Consider the following 18,820-nt stretch of genomic DNA (forward strand, 5'->3'; position numbering starts at 1 on the left):
ATGAATATAGAGTTTCAGCCAATTCAACATTGGCAGCCACAAAAACAAAGTTTCTGGAGTATAACAACTCTTTTTAAAGTAAATACTATGCAATTAAACAGGAAATAACATTTTCAAACCAGGAACAGATCATTTTTCAAATTGTGTTACAAAGAGTCTTTTGAAAGTTATTGAAATGAATTAGATCTTAAGACTAATTTGACCAATTTGCTCTAAATATGACTAAGCCTGGATCCAAATCTGAATGGCTCTGAATGAGAATTTCTCTGTAATGTTTCTCTTCTACACTTTCCCTGCTCACCACCCATTTACTATAACCATCATTTTCACAAGCTAGAAGTACAGTTTTGATCACTGCATCTGCAAAGAGATGTTTGAAAAGGGGAGCAGTAAATTATTTCATGGATACTAACCAAACAAGTTTAAATCACAACACTTGCCTCAAAAACAAGAGGCACATAAAATACCATCTGAAGAGGTCTATACATCAATATAGCGGGCAGGAAATGATTGGGAGGCCTTTTCAAAGAATAGTAATTTTGCCCAAATGGTGTAGCTGAAAAAATGGTGTCTGAAAACAAAGATCAAGCAATAACTTAATAAAATTGTATTGTACGTTAACAGTTAAGTTTATGAAGGATCTGAGCTATCCATAGAAATGGTATAATCAATTTATAGTGCAGCTTTTAAAGCATCTCTCAAGCATTCTTGTTTGTGTTGTGAATACTCCAGTTAGCATGTGCCTATATCTATGTATGTTGTAATGAAATAGCTAATTAATGTATGTTTTAAATGTGTTTATTGATGTTGGGATATGATATGTGCAGGCCAGCTTATGTGTCACCTGAGCTGAGGTGTTGCCATAGTGATGGAACCTGCTGTTAGAATGTATCCAAGTTAGAGAAGCCAAAGGGGCGGAGCTAACTGCCACTTGGCAGGAGCAGGCATTTTTAAAAGTGAGGGTTTTTTTGGTCAGTCTTTGGTGAGGAAGCCAAAGAGGAAAGTAGTTCTGGTGTGCTGAGAAACCGAACCAAGGGATTTAAGTCTTCAGCCTGTGTGTTTAGAGAGCCAATTGGACCTGTTTAAATGAGCAAGTAGCTCGTGAGCTAAGGGGAAAAAGAAGCCCCAGTAGTAAGAAAAAGACTTTATAGACAGAGTAAAATGGGAATTAGAATTAAGAATTGTAAAGGAGTTGTTAAACTGCTGCCACCAATTGTGAAGAAGACCGTTTTAATGCCACCGAATGCCACCGAATGTGAAGGTGCGAGTGGTAAAACACCCACTGCCACCTAATCTATGAGGGAAGCCAGGCAACGATCAATATCAACCTAGGAGCTATTTTATAAAGGGACTGTTAATTACAGAAGGCTTTATTTATTTGATAGCGTAGCGTTTACTTTCCTGCCTTAACTTTACTATTGCAGGCTGTACAACTTAGGAGAAACTGTATCAGGCAAGGCTTGAGGAGAACAATAACAAGTTTAATTTAACAGGAGTATAACATGTTTAACTGTTTCTTCAAAAGAGGCACAAATCTTGATGATTACATTGGAAAGGTTTCATGAGTAATCTCAGACACAGACTTCAAAACGTTTCACAGCAGGCACAGCAGGCTTAAACCCTGCCAAACCTTGATTCTTAATTCAGAATCAACAACCCCCTGTAGCTCTCTCACTACCGGGTCCTTCTCTGCAACCACTTTGGTCACCAATTGATTCCCTGAATCCCCACCCTGAGATTCAGTCTTTCCTATAGCACACCGGCTACAGACACCTTTCCTGAATCTCCACCCAGAGACTCATTCCTCTCAGTAGCTCTCCGGCTTACCGACTGACTTTTTAAAACAGCTGCCTCCTCAAGAGGCAGTTGGCTCTGCCCCTGTTGCTATGGCAACTCAGCTAACGCCAAGCCACCATCTCCCACAAAACATAATCTCCCATACTTACCATCCCTAAACCACTGTCCAAACTACACATAACCAAAGAAATAAAACTTACACATCGTCACAAGAATAAATTAAAATACCTGGAAGTAATAATAACAAAGGACTTAAAAGAAAAGTAGTTCAAAAAATTAACAGAGTATGAAAATATACATTTATCTTGGTTTGGAAAAATAGCATTAGTAAAAATGGAAATTGGATCTGTTTAAATGAACAAGTAGTTCGTGAGCTAAGGGGGAAAAGAAACCCCAGTAGTAATTCATAACTTCACTGGGGATAGGTGAAGGGAGAAAAAGGCAAACCAGTGCCTTGAATTGCCAGTTAAGAAAAGAAAGATACTTTGCAGTGAAATAAGTTTAAAACCAGTCTGGTGGAAGTAAAAGCCATACTGAGAGTTATATTGGAAACTGTTATGAGTACTTGTGTTAAAGTCAACTGTAACAACATTTAAAAGAATATAGAACCATCAAGCCTTGTACACCTGCAAATCCTTGAATAAATATTTCCTTGATCAGTTCTTTAGAATTAAGACTCATGCCCATTTATTGAGAAGAAGATTTATCTCAGAAGAACGCGGCTGAAGATATTGGAAGAAAGGATTCTGATTTGAGTTACTCCTTTTAAAAAGAATTGCCTCAAGCAGAAATAATATAAAAGTCAAGCCTCAGCAACACGCACCACCACTATTTGAGTCTTCTCATATCTCTAGATACACACACACTCACACTGCAATTTGTTTTTTTTGGCCTTGTCTTTTACATATGTATTGATCAAGTGAAAGTAGTCCCCACAGCAAATTATATTTGCACACCTCCAGGCGAGTGCTGTTCCTGATGTGGCTGGTGATCCCTCTGATGGACTGTGTCACTCTTGCATGAGGAGAGAAAGGAGGAGGTTTGGGCCTCAATACAAGGTGGGCTCCTGTTGAAGGCCAGGAAAGAGGAGGTCCCTCTCTCCTTCCACAGGCTCCCAAAGACAGTGAACACATCCTTATTCAATTGCTCTAGTGTTCTTCGTCTCCAGAGAGGGGGTTTGTGTCTAAACATGAGAAAGGTTTGTATAGACAGCCAGGAAACTCCCTCCTCTCTTTATCTAGACCCCTCAAAGACAAGGAGTTGATGAGGACCTCCTTCCCATGGATGCATTGAAAGGGGGAGAGCTGATTTTTTGCCTTTGTGGACCAGTCAAGGGCCCTCCTTCACCTTGGCCATTAACAGGTCAAATTGCCTCCAAATTGCAGTATGGTGAATTGAGAACAGTGCGGGTCAGCTCATTGCATGCACACTGGAGGGACCCCCTGGTAGAGCCTCCCTCCCTCCCAGGGTCCATCATCAGGTGCTCTTGGGCCTCGTAGTCCAATACCCACATGGCCTCTGCAGTCATCAGTTGGGAGCCCCTCCCCCCAGCACCAACTGCTGCTCTGGGACCAGAGTAAAGAGAAGATATTTTATTTATTTTATTTATTGTATTGTATATTATTTGGAAGCCGCTCTGAGTCCCCTTCAGGGTGAGAAGGGCGGCATATAAATGTCATAAATAAATAAATTAAATAAATGGGGGAAGCTGCACTCAGGGAATTCTTCAGTAGTCTGCTTCTCCCTAAGCAAGCTTTCCTCCTCCCTGTCTTATGGGTCATCTTTGATATCTGGTGGATACTAAAAGATCATGAAGGACAGATGTGAGGGCCGGTCAAAGAGGCTGCTTCTGGAGATGCTTAGATATAGGACGTCTTTAGAAGCTACAAATTAGGATGTCTTGGAAACTATCCAGAGGAAGGGGCCCTTCATAGCTCACTTACCTTCCTCACACATGTGATAGACGAGTCCTCCACACTGTAGGTCTGGTTCATCTTTAGTGGCATTCTATCCTCTCCCTTTCTGCACTTAGAGATCTTACTAGCAAGTAGAATCCCAGGCTTTTCCTTCTCTTTGTTTTTCATGCAACTTACATTGTCCATGGAAAAGGAGGCAGGAGGACACCACCTTGCCATTTGGCTCAGGCAGCAGAAGACCTTGGGGTAGCTCTGAGTCTAACACTACCTCCCTAAATAATGACAGAAGAAAGAGTCCCTTCCCTTTTCCTCCAGGCTGGTAACATCGTCTATGTTGTATCCCTCTGAATCTTTGGCATTACAGCTGTGTGTTGAAATAGTGGGGCAGAGCTCCTGACCATGTAGCCTGTGGGTCCTGCACCTCTTGGACTGTTGGAAATGACAACCTTCTTCAAGCCCTTCTCTAGTAATCTGTTTATCTATGATCCTATTGCTTAATGTTTCCTATATGCATGTTCTGGAGCACTGCAACGCACCCAAGTACCTGGGAGTCACTCTGGACTGTGCTCTTACCTACAAGAAGCACTGCCTGAACACCAAGCAAAAAGTGGGTGCTATAAACAATATCATACGAAAGCTGACTGGCATAACCTGGGGATCACAACCAGACACAGTGAAGACATCTGCCCTTGCGCTATGCTACTTTGCTGCTGAGTACGCATGCCCAGTGTGGAACACATCTCACCACATTAAACAGTGGATGTGGCTCTTAATGAGACATGCCGCATTATCAAGGGGTGTCTGCGCCCTACACCACTGGAGAAATTACTCTGCTTAGCCGGTATTGCACCACCTGACATCCGCCGGGAAGTAGCAGCCAATAGTGAAAGGACCAAGGCAGAGACATCTCCAGCTCATCCCCTGTTTGGCTATCAGCCAGCACGTCAACGACTTAAATCTAGAAATAGTTTTCTAAGATCTACAGAGATACTCGCTGGAACACCTCAGCAAGCGAGAGTCCAAAAGTGGCAGGCTCAAACCCAGAACCTCAACCAATGGCTGATACCAAATGAGAGACTCCCCCCTGGGCACACAGAAGACTGGGCGACTTGGAAGGCACTGAACAGACTGCGCTCTGGCACCACGAGATGCAGAGCCAACCTCAAGAAATGGGGCCACAAAGTGGAATCCACGACATGCGAGTGTGGAGAAGAGCAAACCACTGACCACCTGCTGCAATGCACCCTGAGCCCTGCCACATGCACAATGGAGGACCTTCTTGCAGCAACACCAGAAGCACTCCAAATGGCCAGCTACTGGTCAAAGGGCATTTAATCAACTACCAAACTCACAAATTTTGTATTTTGTCTGTTTGTTTTGTTCTGTTAGAAATATAATACAATTGACTGGTTGCCCTGACACGACAAATAAATAATAAATAAATTGTGAAGATCTCAAGGAGTTATGACTATGTTTTGAATAACCAATATGTTTCAGGTTCGTATAATATATTATGTGATTTAGTGTGCCAACTTAGAATATTGTTCTTAGATTATTTCCTAAATCGTGCCAAAAGGACTAGTAAAACTTCTCCCATTTCATCCTCACATGTAATAACAAATTATTATGTTAGTTTTATCCCTGCTGAGAGAGACAACTAACATTCCTCCACAGTATTCTCCTCATAGTCAAATGTTCTGAAATGTAATGATGGAATTGTTCTGCAGAGAAAAATATGTATCTGAGTGTGTAGGGGAGTGCACATAAAACAGGAATTTTGCACAAACTCTGCAAAATATTTCCACTGCAATGCTTTGGGACATCACATAATTAAAGGAAAATTGTGCAAACTTCATACTAATCTTTTATTCTGCCTGATAGAATTTTCTGACTGTTAGGAAACCCAGTGTTGTTGTTTTGACTTGTGAATGAATGATTGTGAACGTTCTTTCCACTCCTAAATGACACTTGTAGAAACATAGCAGATATTATAAACTGGAAAGGACCCCATGAGCCACATCTCTCTCTTTGACTCTAAATCTTCAGTTATGTACATTTTTCTTGTACATAAAATCTGATGATGATACATGATATTACGTTAGAGAAAGCTATTTCCTTCTTGAATTACATGATAAAAATTTCCACAATTACTCGTTGAATGGTGATAGCATTCTTAACTTGCACAATCCAAAAGCAACACTATTTATTAGGAACACACAGTGTCGCAGGGAACTCTTTTTACTTGAAAATAACCATCTTTTGAAAGATTGTTATACATAAACATACTTCTGCTTCAAGCTCTCCAAATCAACATCGCCAAAAACAAAATTTATGGCTCTTGCAGCATGTTCTTCATTTGATGATCCATGAACAGCATTGCGCAGAATATCTTTTGCAAACTGAGCCCTCAATGAATCCGGATTAGTTTCTTTTGCCTTCTCTGGATCAGTGGGTCCCATTAATTTTCGCCAGTCTTCTACAGCATTTTCTTTGGTGAGAATCATGACCATGGATGGACCACTGGAAAACCAAGGCATACAACATCATTTGTGTGGCATTTGTTATTAAATATCACATGCTGAGGGAGTCTGTTGGAGTGTGCGCCTTATGCTAATAGCATGCTGCAGACACCAGAGATATAGACAAACTATCATTGGGGCATAAGAAAGTAATTGCATTAGCTTAACTCCTTTCTTGTTTTGAAGAACCCTCCATCTATCTTTTTTCCTCGTTTAAACAATCTTTACATGATATCATGTAAAGGTTTTGGGGTAACTTCAAGAATCCTTGGAAGAAAGAATTTATCTGGACCTACTTTAGTCTGCTTTCAGACTGGGGCTTGGTATAGTATTGATCGTCCTGACTGGTGATCTTCTCCAGAGAAATGGGATGGACTGATATTTAATGATCCTCCTTGATCTTTCATGGTATCCTGTGTGCATAGGGATATTTCTATTCATTTCTATTCATCTGGAGTCTATGGGGTGCTACGGGATTCTTGGCCATGGTAGTCCATGCTCTGGTCACATCCCCTATAGACTACTGCAACGTGCTCTATGTGGGGCTGCCTTTGAAGACTGTCCGGAAGCTTCCAATGGTCCAACGAATGGCAGCCAGATTACTAACAGGAGCGGCGCTCAGGGAGCATACAACTCCTCTGTTGCGTGAGTTTCACTGGCTGCCAGTTTGCTACTGGGCACAATTCAAAGTGCTGACTTCAGCCTATAACGCCCTAAACGGTTCTGGCCCAACTTACATGTCCGAATGCATCTCCCCTAATGAACCATCTAGGACCTTAAGATCAGCTGGGGAGACCCTGCTGTCGTTACCGCCTTCATCACAAGTATGTTTGACGGAGATGAGAGACAGGGCCTTCTCGGTGGTGGCCCCTCGGCTGTGGAACGTCCTCCCTATAGATATTAGATCAGCCATCTCCCTTTTAACATTCCGGAAAAAAGTCAAGATGTGGCTTTTTGAACAAGCGTTTGCAAATGCAGAGTAACTGACACAGGAAAATGGAACTGACAATGAGTCCAGACAACGTTTTTAAGAAGGAGACACTATGAAATTATATTTTATTGATGTGTTTCGTTTTTATTATATGTTATGTTTTTAATTGCATTTATGACATTGTAAGCATTGATTTTTGCCCTGTTAGCCGCCTTGAGTCGCCTACGGGCTGAGAAAGGCGGTATACAAATACAGAAAATAAATAAATAAATAAATATTCTATCATGCTTTTCAATATCTATTTATTAGGGCTGTGCAAACATTCACTTGTGATTCATTTTTCGTATCTATTTTGTAAGATCTGTACATATGAGGCAATATTAAGAAACGCGAGGAGCACCCACGCAAAATCTTAAGAATCAAAACAGTCACAGACTTTTTGTTAAAGTTATGTAAGCCTCATAAGTCTCCCAAAGTCAGTTTCATTTTCAGCACAAGCAGAAAACCATACCAGTGGTGCAAAGCCAAAGAGGCCATTCCTCTTTAAATTAAGGAAAACCAGGTTGCCTGTTGCATTGGGAGGGCAAGAGAGCTGGGAGGGAGATGAAATTCTGGGAAATGTATTTTGGGAAGGTGAGGACTCCTTTGTCCTGCCCTAAACTCCACTTCCCAGAATTCTGCTCACAACAGAAAGTCCCAATGAGGTAGAGAAGAGCTATTGTCCATCCATAGTGGCAGCCAGGCACACACCTTAGAGCTCCAACAAATTATTGAATCCGCAAAGAGGACTGATAGTAAATCTGTGCTAGACTGGGAGGAAAATCCCTAATTTGAAATTCTATAATATGTGCTGCGTGTCATATAGAGACATTCAAGGTGATAGCTATTTTGGCTTTTTTTAAAAAATGTTATTTGTAAAAACTTAGAAAAATTTCTAAAAAGTCAGTGGATGAGTGAAACATCTTGAAACTTTTTTGGGGTGGGGCGGCATAACAGTGGTAAATGTGTTCTACAATTATAGCAAGTTTCATCTCGATAGTTCTAATAATGAGAGAGAAAGCAGCCACTGAAGTTTCCTCATTGACATGATTACTTAATGAAAAAGTATTGAAAAAATTGTTATATTATTATAGTTATTATATGGACCCCTTACGATATTTTAGAAACACTTTAGAAATGATTCACCACCGCTCCTAATTTAATAATGAATATTGAAGCTTTTTTTCATTGATCGCACAGACCTACCATATATGATAAGGGCAAGGTCATCAGAAGCTTTGGAATTGGGGGCCATGACTGCATGTCATTCTAAGGCAGTGGTTCTCAACCTTCTTAATGCTGTGACTCCTTAATACAGTTCTTCCTGTTGTGTTGACCCCCAACCATAACATTATTTTCTTTGCTGCTTTATAACTGTAATTTTGCTACTGTTATGAATCATCATGTAAATATCTGATATGCAGGATGTATTTTCATTCACTGGACCAAATTTAGCACAAATACCCGATACACCCAAATTAGAATACTGGTGGGGGTGGGGGTGGGGGGTGATTTTGTCATTTGGGAGTTGTAGTTGCTGGGATTTATAGTTCACCTACAAAGAGCATTCTGAACTCCACCAACAATTGAACTGAATCAAAGTTGGCACACAGAACTCCCATGACCAGAAAATACTGGAAGGGTTTGGTGGGCGTTGACTTTGAGTTTCGGAGTGCTGACCTCACTTACTTTTTAAACAAAAATTAATCATAATATATTGCGTTGGTTTTTAAAAACATTTTGAAAGTACCAGGCACTTTTAGCCTATTTCTTAAATTCAGAATTAGAAAGGATGCGCTTATAGCATATTGCATTAAAAAAAAAACCCCACACACTTACTTTGACATATATTCTACAAGCTGATCAAAAAAAGGTTGATCTTCTTGAGCTTTATAAAACTGAGCTGCCATTTCAGGTGTTATCTGTGTTTCTTTCATTTCAGATATGATAAATCCGGCCTCTTTTACTTTGTTTATTATTTCATCTTGGAGGGAAAAGTAGAAATAAGTCACATTATTTTAAAAGCATATAGGATTGAGAAATTCAAAATATTTTAGCTCTTAAACTGTAAAGTACAAATTATGATTGATAACTACATAATAATAATAATAATAATAATAATAATAATAATACTTTATTTATACCCCGCTACCATCTCCCAAGGGACTCAGTGCGGCTTACATGAGGCCGAGCCCACAATACATCAATAATAAAAGCAATAACAAAAAATAATACAAAACAATAAAGTACAACTCCTAACAAAAATAAGCAATAAACATTAAGAGTAACATGAGAAGACCTTGGGTGTGAAGCTCCAGTATGAAGGCTGAACTTTGTGTAATGGAAACTTTGTTCTTGTAAATGTTGTTGTTCATTCGTTCAGTCGTCTCCGACTCTTCGTGACCTCATGGACCAGCCCACGCCAGAGCTCCCTGTTGGCCGTCACCACCCCCAGCTCCTTCAAGGTCAGTCCAGTCACTTCAAGGATGCCATCCATCCATCTTGCCCTTGGTCGGCCCCTCTTCCTTTTGCCTTCCACTTTCCCCAGCATAATTGTCTTCTCTAGGCTTTCCTGTCTCCTCATGATGTGGCCAAAGTACTTCAACTTTGTCTCTAGTATCCTTCCCTCCAATGAGCAGCCGGGCTTTATTTCCTGGAGGGTGGACTGGTTGGATCTTCTCGCAGTCCAAGGCATTCTCAGCACTTTCCTCCAACACCACAGTTCAAAAGCATCTCTCTTCCTTCGCTCAGCCTTCCCTAAGGTCCAGCTCTCACATCCATAGGTTACTACAGGGAATACCATGGCTTTGACTATGCGGATCATTGTTGCCAGTGTGATGTCTCTACTCTTTACTATTTTGTTGAGATTGGACATTGCTCTCCTCCCAAGAAGTAAGCGTATTCTGATTTCCTGGCCACAGTCTGCATCTGCAGTAATCTTTGCACCTGGAAATACAAAGTCTGTCACGGCCTCCACTCGCCCAACAAAATTCACCCACCAATGGGGGGGCCAAAGGGTCAGGGATAAAAACAGAAATATATCAAGCAAACTGTGTTACGTGGAAGGTAGAGTGCCCTCTTAATTGGTACACATTACACCACATACAAGCCCTTTAACATGCGTTTTAGTATCCTCGAGATTTCACCTACCTGTGTCCAAAGAAATACGGTTCTATGACATGCTTTTGTCAGGTTATTCGGAGGACCAAGAAATGCCAGAGGTCTCGTTTCTAGGCATTTTCTGAATGCTCCAGTGCAATTTTATAGTAAACTTCCACTTTGGTATGACTATAACTGTGCCATAGAGTTGCATTCTCTCTACACATTTTCAAGCTCCTCCAGTGAGATTCTATGGTACGCTTTTGACAGAAGTGCCATTTATATCACACATTTTTGTTCTGATTTTCCCCCAAAGGATATTGAATTGTAATTTTGCCTGTCTAAGTGGCTTTCCCACATTCCCTCCCTCTTGTAGCTCCGTGTGTCCAACCAACATTTGTTCTCTAGACCCCATCTACACTGATCATTTAATGCAGTTTCAAATCAATATTGCTGTGTAGATTTTTTTTGTCGTGTCAGGAGTGACTCCTGGTGTGAGAGAATTGGCCGTCTGCAAGGACGTTGCCCAGGGGACGCCTGGATGATTTGATGTTTTTATCATCCTTGTGGGAGGCTTCTCTCATGTCCCCGCATGAGGAGCTGGAGCTGATAGAGGGAGCTCATCCGCCTCTCCCCGGATTCGAACCTGCGACCTGTTGGTCTTCAGTCCTGCCGGCACAGGGCTTTGACCCACTGCACCACCGGGGGCTGTGTAGAATATTACATAGGAAATCCTGAAGCCATTTCAGGTCCAGATAGTGATTTCACAAACCACAGAGCACTGATACACATTAAGGGCTTTATTGCACGTTCTTTTGTGGTAGTTTGTTGTCACTTCTGACACAATAAATAAATATTTATGAAGATAATTGTGTACAACTTTCTTATGGCATTTACCTTTATGTTCCTCAAGAGCAGTGGGTTTAATGACAGCTAAAGTGTTTTCCACAGGGAAAAAGAATTCTAATTCCCTTGCTGCTTGGTCAGGAGTTGTGCTGCCATGCAGCTGATTGATTGGCGCAGTGTCAATAGAAAATTCTGCACGTAAACTAGGAGAAAATAAATTAGAAAATTTAATATATGGTATGGTTGTTTCACGTTCACAAATTGCAATGGCAAACTCTTCTACAGTGGATAATCTAATTTTAAATACATACACACACACACATGTATATACAAGAAGGATCTAAAAACTTGTCTCTTCTGATGTGACTTTGGAGAGTGACCGTATACTTACTCCCTGTTGTTTCTCCCATATTGCACCTCCCTCCTCCTTTTTGTAGGCCTGTCTCCATTGTTTTGTCCCCTACGTGCTCCACCCGTACAAATATACCTTTTTCATTCTTATCTCATCCAGAGTTGTATCATTTTATGTCGTACATTTGGCTCGCCCACTGTGTTTGATTTTTTCACTTTGTCATTTTGCACTGTTTTATTTTGCTCTTATGTTTTACTTATTTTATTGTGTTGTTATTTTTTGTTGTTCTGTATTATTTTGCTGTAATGTATTACTGGGCTTGGCCTCATGTAAGCCACCCCGAGTCCCCTTTGGGGAGATGGTGGCAGGGTATAAATAAAGATTATTATTATTATTATTATTATTATTTATATGTGTTTCATATCTGCATGCGCTGTGAAGACCATTGTGGATTTATGTGTATTTCCCATTATTTTCTAATCTCTCATCCTTTGCCAGCTTGAGGATCCCAACACTGTAGATTTTTGTCGTGTATTTGTTTTGCAGTGCCAATGGAAGTGCCACATTATGATGTTTAAACTTCTCCAGGTGATTGGGAAGGAGAGATAACAACATAGTCAATCCAAGTCAATCTTTTTATCCTATGGCCAAATTTGAGGGAGTGTGATTCATGAGTGAAGAAAGCACTGGAGCAGCAGTTCTCAAAGTGTGCTCCGGGGAGCCCTTGGGGCTCCACAAAGCATACTGAGGGGCTCTGCACTTCCCTCCTCCTCGCTCCCCTCCTCCTTCCCTTCTAAACTTTCCCTTGTATTTCCTGCTCCTCACCCCTCCCCCCTCACCCCCAAAGCCTTTCCCCCCCCCCCACCTCTCTCACCTCCCAGATCCATTGCTTGCTTCCCTACCTCCCACTGCTCAGTTTTTTGCTTTTCGGGCATGGCAAAAGGGAGCTGGATTGGATAGCTCCTGGGGTCTTCAACTGAAATACTGTTAAGTTTATATTGGTCAAAAAGGTTGCCCATGCCTGATATATTGATAAACACACACACACACACACACACACACACACACATTAGCTGTACCCACCATGTGTTGCTGTGGCCAACCTTCCCTCCCTCTTTCTCTCTTTCCTTCTTTCTCTCCTTCCTTCCTTCCTTCCTTCCTTCCTTCCTTCCTTCCTTCCTTCTCTTCCTCTTCTCTTCCTTCCCTCTCTTTTCTTTCTCTTCCTCTTTTCCCCCTTTTCTTCTTACTCTACCTATTCTTGGACTGCAACTCCCTGCAGTCCTCCTGATCAATCCACCTACCTATCTATTGCTATCTAAACTATCTATCTGGAGGATTGCTGGGAGTTGCAGTTCAGGAATAGGAAACGAAATATGCAGGGATTGGGATGATCTCAAAGAAATCCAAGGAGAAGAAAGCTTGCATCTTGGAAGCAGTGCATTTGGATCATCCTCCTCTCCTAAAGGGCCTGGTCTAGGGGATGCTGGAAGCTGTATTCTGGAAGAGAGTGTGGATATGCTATTGTGTGTTTTGTTTGCTGGGGGAGTTGTTTTTGCGTATGCACTGTAGCGTCTTTTTGATTTTGGGGCTTTTAAAGTCTCTTCCACTGGGTTTTTCAGTGTTTTTATGAGTGATGGTCACTCCTTTTTTAAAAAAAGATATTTTATTATGTTATACACACAGATCAATAAGCCAAATTCCAAGTGTTACACATATAAATACTGAGTAATTCAACAAATAATAAAGACATTATGCTAATTTACACTGGTGTATATTACATTATCTCCACCTTCCCTCCCTCCCTCTCCCTCCCTCCCTCCCTCCCTCCCTCTCCCTTCAACCACACTATATTTCTACTAATTCTGCAGATCCAGCCACTGGTAGTCTTTGGATTTTTTCTATGATGTGATCATTGGCTCCTCCATTTTTCACCCAGTTGAAGTAGACCTTCCATCTATTTGTAATGATCTTTTCTTTGTCCATTCTTGGTGTTTGCTTAGTCATAATTCCCATAATATCTAACAGCACTTCATCGTAGATATAATCATTCCAATTATTCAACATCCATTTCGATTTGACTTTCCATCTTCTAGCAATCACCGCATGGGCTGCTCTTATTGTTACCTTAAATAACTCCTGGCAATTAGTTATTATACTCGGATGATCCAACACTCCCCAAAGTAGCAAATCATTATTAATTTGAATTTTTATCTGGAATATCTCCTGAATTTTTCCTTGTATCATTTGCCAGAATTTTTTTTATTTCACAACACTCCCACCACATGTGTGAATAAGTACCTTTTTCTTTATTACAATGCCAACACTTCAATTTTTTTCCTTTTACCATATAAGCCAATTGTTCAGGAGTTCTATACCATCTTAATATCATCTTTTTTTTCTAATTCATTATATTTTTCTATTTTTATTTTATTCATGTTCCTAATTATTTCCTCTATGGTCACTCCTTGGCCTGATAGGTGTATAGAGATTTGGTGAACATTATGTTTACTTTATATATAAAATATGATGCAATATAATATATAAATATTTCTTGTGGCTCCACAAGAAATATTTGCTTCAAAAAGGGATCCTTGGTTGAAAAAGTTTTAGAACCCTGCACTGGAGTTTGCTTCAGTTAAATCTGGAGGAAAAATTATATAACAGATTCTGTCTATATTTTGGAATTTAGAGTGAATGTAAGTATTTCAAGATTATTAATAACATCCATAGGAAGACTAATAAGGATGAACTAAAATTTCACTGGAAGTTATAGTTTAATATTAGAACATCTACCAATGATTCTATGATATCTATTGCAAGTCAGAATTAAACAGCAGATCTTGTAGCCAAAACATCTAGCCACATCTGTATGTCTCTATACTCAATTCCATCTTATAAACATGGCAAAAATGTACACACACACACACACACTCCATTAAGTTTTGTTTTACTAAGTAATGGGGGCACATGCTGCCAACAGGCCACATTTCCCCCTTCCCTGACCTTTGGCGATGCATTTTAAGGGAGTCTCATTTTAAGGAGATTTAATAGCATGCCTCCTGGTGCTGTATGCAACTTAACAAACTCTTTGTTAAATGTTCACTTGTATACTTTTGAAGTTATTTATTTTGTAACAGCACTAAATTCTGCTACAAGGTGCTAAAAAAGTACTGTCCAGATGATGGCACTATTGTCACATGATAATGATTTTCATGCTTGGAGTGCAAACATATATAACTTCATTTATCCATTCATTTATCCTGCACAGTTATTTCATCCACGTACCTCATTGGGCATTGCTCCTTTGCCTCTTCGAGTATCTTTGGACCCAGCAAGCCTCTCCATTTTTGTATTGCATGTTCTTGTACCAGAGCAAGTGCAAGAGTTGGCCCACTATAGAAAGAGAGTAGATTAAAAAAATGTTATAACCACATCTATTTCCCAGTAATGTGACTATTTTAATGTATATTTAATGTAAACTACATTAAATGTGTTCATTCCATATCAATTCTAAGGATATTAATCATCCAAAAAGCTGAGTTCAGCATTTCCAAATGAAGGATTTTGTACATGACTAAGAGGAGTAAAAACATCAATGACCTCTGAAAGAAATTGCCTACTAAAATAATTTCAAAATATTCAGTTCCTAATATAGTTTGAGACACTTTCATTCAATGTATAGGTTTCTTTTTTTTAAAAAAAATTGAAAGATAAAGATAGGACTAGATGTATTAATTTATAAAACTCATTCATAAAATTTGTTCAAAATGGAACAGACTTTACTGAGTTCTACACTTTATCCAGCTAATGCCATCAACCTCACTACAGGACTCGGGGCCCTTCTAATCCAGAATATCAAGGCAGATAATCCACATGATCTGTTCTGAACTGGATTACTTGAGTCTGCACTGCCATATAATCCAGTTCTAAGCAGATAATTTGGATTTTATATGTCAGTGTAGAAGGGACACTTCAGGTCCAGTCTATCTTGGAGACCATATCTCTTTCTATGAATCGATGCAGGGACTAGGATCTGCCAGAGGCCCTTCTCTCAGTCCTACCTCCATCTCAAGTATGGTTGTTTTGGGTTTTTTTGGTTTGTTTTTGTCGTGTCAGGAGCGACTTGAGAAACTGCAAGTTGTTTCTGGTGTGAGAGAATTGACCCAGGGGATGCCTGGATGTTTTTGATGTTTTATCATCCTTGTGGGAGGCTTCTTTCATGTCCCCGCATGAGGAGCTGGAGCTGGTAGAGGGAGCTCATCCGCGCTCTCCCTTGATTTGAACCTGCAACCTGTCTGTCTTCAGTCCTGCCGGCACTGGGGTTTAACCCACTGCACCACCGGGGCACCGGGGTTGTTGGGGATGAGAGAGGGGGCCCTCTCGGTGATGGCCCTCCGGCTTTGAAATGCCCTCCTCAAAGAGATTAGGGTGGCCCCCACCTTCCAGGTTTTTCATAAACAGCCGAAAATATTTTTAAGAAGATAGAAAAGTAGGAAATTATAGATAGAAATATAAGGAGGGGAAAAAAGGGAAAAAAATAAAAAAAATGTAAAAATGTAAAAATATCAAAAAACCAGGTCAGGAAAAAAAAAAGGTCTGCCGATATTGTCTCTTTTTGTCTTTATTTATATAAGTCCAGTTTTATACTTCTTAGTTTTAAGCTAAGTCCAATTACAAATCTTTATATCTGTTTTCAATATAATCTTCAATTATTGACCAGTCTGTTTGTTTAATCGGGTTTTTACATAAGCTTTTGACCATGTTTAGGGATTATAAATCACTATATTTGTAAACTTAGTGAGTAGTTACTGTTCCACTTTAGGAGGATTAATATTGCTTATTGCCACTATTTTATAGCTTTTCGAGTCTTTTTGTATTTTAAATTGATAGAGGTTTTATTATTGTTTTATGTGTAATGGGGCCAATATTAATTTAACCTTTTATGTTTTGTTGTATGTGTATTGTGTGGTATTACTGAGTGCAACCCGTGAGCTGCCCCAAGTCCCTCCGGGGAGATGGTGGCGGGATACAAATAAAGTTTATTATTTATTATTATAAGACTTTCTAATTTAGACATTACTTGATTCAGCACATTAAATAATTGACTTTAACACTGTACAATTATATAATTCTCTGATCATATAGAGAGCCAATAGAGATGGTTAAGAAGTCCTCTCTCTGAAACAATCTTATGGATCGAAGTGCTCATCCTTGTGTATATATTTCTTATTAAAGATATACTGTATATTTCTGAGTACTGTTTAATTCTCATTATTGGGGTAGATTTCTGAATTGTTGCTGCATTGTGCAAAATGAATTACCTGGTCATTTCTTCCAGGAGAATTGGGAAATAATCTTCGTTTTCATGCTCTTTGTAAAACAAGCGTGCTTGATCTTCTGTTAGGACTATTTCCCTTTGCATTGCTATTTCAAAGCCATCTTCTGCAATCCTTTTCAGAATAGAGTCTGCATGCAAATGATAAAAAAGAACACTGCATTGTACCATGCTAAACCATACCATTAGGTACTGTAAGGGCAATGAGGCTTCTCTAGATTTTGCTGGACTGTAACTTACACCATTATTCAAATGGATCAAAGGCAAATGTTCAAAGGTAAACTTGCTGGGGTAGGGATCCTATAATGGTGATGGCCTATCACTCTCTTTGTAGAGGTCTGATGGACTGCTTCTTTCCCATGAGACTGTGGGAATGACACAAGACACTTGGAGCATGCTCCACCTGCCTTCAGTTGTTTGGTGATGGCCCATGTGTCTTCTCGAAGGTGAAGAGAAGGCTGGTGGAGGAGGAAGGCTGTTTGAGTGCAAAAAGTAATGCCAGCTCTTGCACCTCTAGACCATATTTGTCCCTTGCAGAAGTGGTGAGTGAAGAAACAATGGGAGCAATGAAGGATATTTGGTGGGATTCTTGTCCACCCTTGGTTGTCCACACCCAACTCACTTATAATATGGATAGAAAGCTATTGAAACCAAGAACATGGAAGGAAGGTGGCAAAGCGTCTATCCAGGGAAAGACTGCCATTAAAAAAGCATTGACTCTTTATACTCTCCCCATACCAGAAAGAAGATATCTATTGAGTTGCTATGAGTTTTCTGTGCTGTATGGCCATGTTTCAGAAGCAGTCTCTCTTGATGTTTTGCTCACATATATGGCAAGCATCCTCAGAGGTTGTGATGACTTCACAAGCTCTGAGAATGTCAGCTACAGATGTGGGCGAAATGTCAGGAGATAATACTTCTAGAACATGGCTCTAAAATACAATGAACAAATTAGATAGATAGATAGATAGATAGATAGATAGACAGATAGAGCGAGCTAGGGCAATGAAGAGACTAAAGTAGTGGTGGTGCGTGTAGCTGAGGCTTGACTTTTAAAATGTTTTTACTTGAGGCACTTTTTAAAAGAAGGAACTCATTACCCCAACCAGAATCCTTTCTTTCAATATCTTCAGCTGTGTTCTTCTGAGGTAAATCTTCTTCTCAATAAATGGACATGAGTCTTAATTATAAAGAACTGATCAAGGAAATATTTATTTAAGGATTCACAGATGTACAACGTTTGATGGTTATTCTGTATTCCTTTAAATGTTGTTACTGTTGACTTTAGTTAAACAGTTTCCAATATAACTCTCTGTGTGGCTGGTTTTAAACTTATTTCACTGCAAAGTATCTTTCCTTTCTTAACTGACAATTCAAGGCACTGACTTGCCCTTTTCTCCCTTCAGCTATCCCCACTGAAGTTATGGATTCCTACTGGGGTTTCTTTCCCCCTTAGCTCACGAGCTAATTACTAATTTAAACAGGTCCAATGACTCTGTAAACACACAGGCTGAAGACTTAAACCCCTGTGTTCAGTTTCTCCACACAGCAGAACCCAACTTCCACTGTTGTCCACTGACTAAAAGAAAAACTGACACTTTTAAAATGCCTGCCCCTGCCAAGTGGCAGTTAGCTCCGCCCCTTTGGCTTCTCTAACTTGAATACATTCTAACAGCTGGTTCCGTCGCTATGGCAACACCTCAGCTTAGGCGACACATAAGCTGGCCTGCACTTATATCATAACATTAATAAACATTTTAAGACATACATTGAGGCCCGTAGCCAGGATTTCGATTCGAGGGGGGGGGGGCTGAGTTTTTTTCAGGGGGGGATTTCGGGGGTCTGAGTTTCGGGGGGGGGGGCTGAGTCTGAGTGAAAGAGGGTCTACCCTAGCAAACCTTTTGTATCATTACCCCAATACCCCCATGCATATGGGATATATTGAGTATGGTGATCAGATCATGATATGAATAAACATTACAGTTT

General features: G+C 40.1%; 1 protein-coding gene across 1 annotated transcript in view; it reads right to left on the minus strand.

The window, feature by feature from the left end:
• Positions 1-5,983: 5,983 nt before the first annotated feature.
• NME8 (NME/NM23 family member 8) overlaps positions 5,984-18,820 on the minus strand; it is a 38,108-nt gene continuing 25,271 nt past the window's right edge. Inside the window, exons 11-15 of the mRNA XM_067470178.1 lie at positions 16,821-16,965; positions 14,785-14,892; positions 11,199-11,350; positions 9,042-9,186; positions 5,984-6,233 (exon numbers count right to left, since the gene is read on the minus strand). Of these exons, the coding sequence (XP_067326279.1) occupies positions 5,984-6,233; positions 9,042-9,186; positions 11,199-11,350; positions 14,785-14,892; positions 16,821-16,965 (800 nt within the window). The remainder of the gene's footprint in view (positions 6,234-9,041; positions 9,187-11,198; positions 11,351-14,784; positions 14,893-16,820; positions 16,966-18,820) is intronic.

The sequence above is a fragment of the Anolis sagrei genome, chromosome 6, assembly GCF_037176765.1.
Source record: "Anolis sagrei isolate rAnoSag1 chromosome 6, rAnoSag1.mat, whole genome shotgun sequence".
Lineage (NCBI taxonomy): Eukaryota > Metazoa > Chordata > Lepidosauria > Squamata > Dactyloidae > Anolis > Anolis sagrei.